Genomic DNA, 4,249 nt, shown 5'->3' on the forward strand with positions numbered 1-4,249 from the left:
AGAAGGTCATCATTCAGACATTTTTTGTTTTAATCCTCGCCTGAGGACATGCTTATTGACTTTAGAGAGGGGGGAAGTGGGGGGACATGGCTCAGCTGCTTCCCATATGCACCCGGACTGGGGACAGAACCGCAACCTACATATGTGCCCTGATTGGGGACCAAACCCGCGAGCTTTGGGTTTATGAGCCAACACTCCAGCCAACTGAGCCACACGGGCTACGTTCACTTGGGCGTCTTAATGTGACCTTCCCTTCAGGTGCCCAACCAGCCCAGTGTGTCTGGAACTCTTTCGAGTTTGGCCCTGAAGTCCCACATCTCTAGAAACCCCTCTGCCCCAGCCCGACGGGACAGCTGGTCACCCTGGTCTCTGTGATTCTGCCTGATGCTGAATGTTTTTCTGGAGTCAAAGAAAGAGAAGTTTTGGAGAGGGAAGTGATAGGATCAGCGTTTTTTAAATCCTCACCTGAGGATGTGTTTACTGATTTTTTTTTTTTTTTTTTTTTTGAGAGAGAGAGAGAGAAACATCAATGTGAGGGAGAAACATTGATCAGTTGCCTCCCATATGCACCCCAACTAGGGATCAAACCCGCAACCCAGGCATGCGCTCTGACCAGGGATTCTACTGTCAACCCCTTTGGGGTACAGGACGACGCTCCAACCAGCTGAGCCATTGGGCCAGGGCAGCATCAGATTCTTTAAAGGACTTTTTTAAAGGACAAAATAGGAAGAGCTTTTCTTTACAATGTCTGTTACAGCTTCGGCTATGCTTTACAGAGTCTCAGTGAAGCTTTGCAGACCCTTAGCAGGGGGCCATTTTTATAGGTGGGGAAACTGAGTCACAGAGGCCCACAGTCACATACCTAAGAAGAGACTGAGGCAGGATTTGAACCCAAACCTTCCTGTCACTGCGAGGTGGCTGGGGAGTGTTTGAGCCCTGCCCGCCCTTCTCTTGCAGGCCCCCGGACCTGGGCCGCAGCGTCCCCGGCGATCATGATGGCGTATATGAACCCGGGGCCCCACTATCCCGTCAACGCCTTGGCTCTGAGTGGCCCTGGTGTGGATTTGATGCACCAAGCTGTGTCCTACCCAAGTGAGTACACCCCTTCTCTTCGCCACCCCAGGCTGGCCCCTGCCTTCCAGGGCCTCTGGGGTCCCCTGCCCTCAGGAAGAAGATGGGCACCGACAGGGATGACATCAGGGCCACACACAAACGCCAAATACCACTCCTGTCATGTAGAGAAAAGCATAAGGACTTTCATAGGCATTTAGGATAGTGGTGCCTTCAGGAGTGGGAGCGGGGACCGCGATCTGGAAAGGGGACCTCGAGAAATTCCCATCTGTCAGTAACGCTTAATTTCTAAGAGAAGGGTACTCTCCTTTGTGTGTGTGTGTGTGTGTGTGTGTGCACGCGCGCATGCACGCGTGCCCCATTATTTTTTAACTTTTTTTTCCATTAAATTGAACATTATGGACCTGCCACTTTCATAGGCTAGAAATGGCTGAATATCCACAATGTCATGCTTTAGTGTCTAAGAAATTTTAGAAAGGGGACAAAACACAAATCCATCCGCCTCCTTACAAAGCTAACGCCAGTTCTCCCCAAGGTGAGGCATGAGCCCCAGAACGACAGGCAAAAAGGGGCCCATTCCCAGGGGACAGAGTGAGGTCTGGAAGGTCAGGGCAGATGAACACCCCCAGGGAGCTGAGGAAGAGACTAGGAGGCCTGGGTCACCTGCGAGTCCCATCTTCCTGTCCCCCACGCAGGCGCCCCGAGAAAGCAGCGGCGGGAGCGGACCACCTTCACGCGGAGCCAGCTGGAGGAGCTGGAGGCGCTGTTTGCCAAGACCCAGTACCCAGATGTGTACGCCCGCGAGGAGGTGGCTCTGAAGATCAATCTGCCTGAGTCCAGGGTTCAGGTGGGATGTCCTGGTTCCTTGGCCCACCCCAGCCCTTCCTGGGACCCAGATCTGAGGGAGGGAGGAGGGGTCACGGAGTGACAGCCATGGTCATAAAGGACCCACAAATTCTTTACGGACCTTGTCTCTTACCACTCCTATACTTCCCACTCCCCCACCCAGTGAACCGGCCCCCGGTTCTTCCTCTAACATGCCTGCCAAACACATGCCTGCCTCAGGGCTTTGATTCTCTGTTTCCTCTCCCTGGAACGTGTATGCCCCATCGCTTTGTTCAAGGTCTCTGCTAACCCATGAGTCACCTTGTCAGTCAATGAGACTTATACCAACAGTCAAATTTGAAGTTGCGAGCTTGCCCTGACTGGCATAGCTCAGTTGGTTGAGTGTCAACCCTCAAAGCGAACATTCACAGGTCTGATCACCTCTCAGGGCACGTGCCTGGGTTGCAGGTCGGTCCCTGGGTGCAGACCTGTGCAACAGATCATTGTTTCTCACACATCATCCTTCCCTTCTCCTCCATTCCCCTCCCTTCCCCTTCCTTCCCCTTCCTTCCCCTCCCTTCCCCCTCCCTTCTCCCTCTTCCTCTTTCTCCAAAAATAAATAAATAGAAATCTTAGAGTTGCAATCTTTCCCCACCCTTCCCACTACTTCCCCTTATCCTGCTCAGTTGGTTTTTCCATAGTGCTTATCGCCTCCTAAGATACCATGTGATTTACCTGCTTGCTGTTTATTTATAATCTGTCTCTCAACTACAAGGTCAGCCTCATTGTTGTAGAAGACAGTTAGTGCTTGTTTATTAACTGATTGAATGGATGAAATGTATGTGTATGTGTATGTGTTTGTATGATTGTATATATGTACACATGATTGGATGGATATGTATGATTGTATGTACATATTGGATGGACAAGTGTATTTATGTGTATATGAATAGATGGATGGATGGGAGGATGGATAAGTAGATGAATGGATGGATGGATGGATGGATGGATGGATGGACAGATAGATGAATGAATAAGTGGATGGACAGACGGATGGATGGATAAGTGGGTGGATGGATGGATGGATAAGTGGGTGGATGGATGGGTGGATGGATAGATGGATGGATGGACAGAGTGCCCCATAACTGACTACAAAGTGAAAAGGTGGGACTCTTGCATGTCTCACCAACAAGCAGCCTCCTTCCTGAGCCCCCTGGACTTCCTCCTCACTCACCCACCCGCTCTCGCCTCTTGCCCCCCAGGTTTGGTTTAAGAACCGCAGAGCTAAATGTAGGCAGCAGCGGCAGCAGCAGAAACAGCAGCAGCAGCCGCCGGGAGCACAAGCCAAGGCTCGTCCAGCCAAGAGGAAGGCGGGCGCATCCCCTAGGCCCTCCACGGATGTCTGCCTAGACCCCCTGGGCATCTCAGATTCCTACAGCCCCCCTCTGCCCGGCCCCTCAGGCTCCCCCAGCACAGCAGCGGCCACTGTGTCCATTTGGAGTCCAGCCTCAGCGTCCCCTTTGCCCGAGGCCCAGCGGACGGGGCTAATAGGCTCCGGCCCTTCTCTGACCTCAGCACCCTACGCCATGACCTACACCCCAGCCTCTGCTTTCTGCTCTTCCCCCTCAGCCTATGGGTCTCCCAGCTCCTTCTTCAGTGGCCTGGATCCCTACCTTTCTCCCATGGTGCCCCAGCTGGGGGGCCCGGCTCTCAGCCCCCTGTCAGGCCCCTCCGTGGGGCCCCCCCTGGCCCAGTCCCCCACCTCCCTGTCAGGCCAGAGCTACGGCGCCTACAGCCCTGTGGACAGCTTGGAATTCAAGGACCCCACAGGCACCTGGAAGTTCTCCTACAACCCCATGGATCCCCTGGACTACAAGGATCAGAGTGCCTGGAAGTTTCAGATCTTGTAGAAGCGACTCTTCTCCATGTCCCTCCGGCTCTCATTGAAATCTGTCTCCCTGGAGCTTCGACACTCGGGCGGCAGCTCTGAAGAGGCGGCAGGAGCCAGCCAGCCAGCCTGCCTGCCAAAGGCTGCGGCCACGCGTACTCCCCGGGCAGCAGCATCTTAACCCCTGAGCCCCAGATCCAGAAACCGGGGCTGAGAACGTGCTCCGAGACCAAACGAAACCAAACTAGCGGTTGACTTGGGGGGTAATATTTAGGTTGGAATCGAGATACCGTTGAACAAGCAAGGAGGGAGGCTCAATTCCTTAACTCTCCACGGGGCACATTCCTTTAGCGTGTGGCTGCAGATCCTTCTAGAACTTCCAAAGACTGACTTTTAGAGGCCCCAGCGTCGCAACTTAGTCCAATTGTACAGTGAAATCAAGAACGTGTACATATTTGGCAACTT

The 4,249-nt window shown here is 53.4% G+C and overlaps 1 protein-coding gene across 1 annotated transcript; it reads left to right on the forward strand.

The window, feature by feature from the left end:
* Positions 1–992: 992 nt before the first annotated feature.
* LOC149994911 (cone-rod homeobox protein) lies at positions 993–3,806 on the forward strand. The gene is made up of 3 exons (XM_090260456.1): positions 993–1,092; positions 1,767–1,918; positions 3,159–3,806. The coding sequence occupies exons 1-3, from the start codon at positions 993–995 to the stop codon at positions 3,804–3,806; spliced, it is 900 nt and encodes a 299-aa protein (XP_090116582.1).
* The last annotated feature ends 443 nt before the right edge of the window (positions 3,807–4,249 follow it).

This window comes from Furipterus horrens, unplaced genomic scaffold (genome assembly GCF_987537825.1).
Source record: "Furipterus horrens unplaced genomic scaffold, mFurHor1.1.pri manual_scaffold_13, whole genome shotgun sequence".
NCBI lineage: Eukaryota > Metazoa > Chordata > Mammalia > Chiroptera > Furipteridae > Furipterus > Furipterus horrens.

Excerpts from the sequence above, each read along its gene's own strand:
- LOC149994911 (XM_090260456.1), top strand. The coding sequence starts at position 993 with ATGATGGCGTATATGAACCCGGGGCCCCACTATCCCGTCAACGCCTTG. Across the intron at positions 1,093-1,766 it reads CCAAGCTGTGTCCTACCCAA|GCGCCCCGAGAAAGCAGCGG; the intron begins GTGAGTACACCC and ends TCCCCCACGCAG. Across the intron at positions 1,919-3,158 it reads TGCCTGAGTCCAGGGTTCAG|GTTTGGTTTAAGAACCGCAG; the intron begins GTGGGATGTCCT and ends CTTGCCCCCCAG.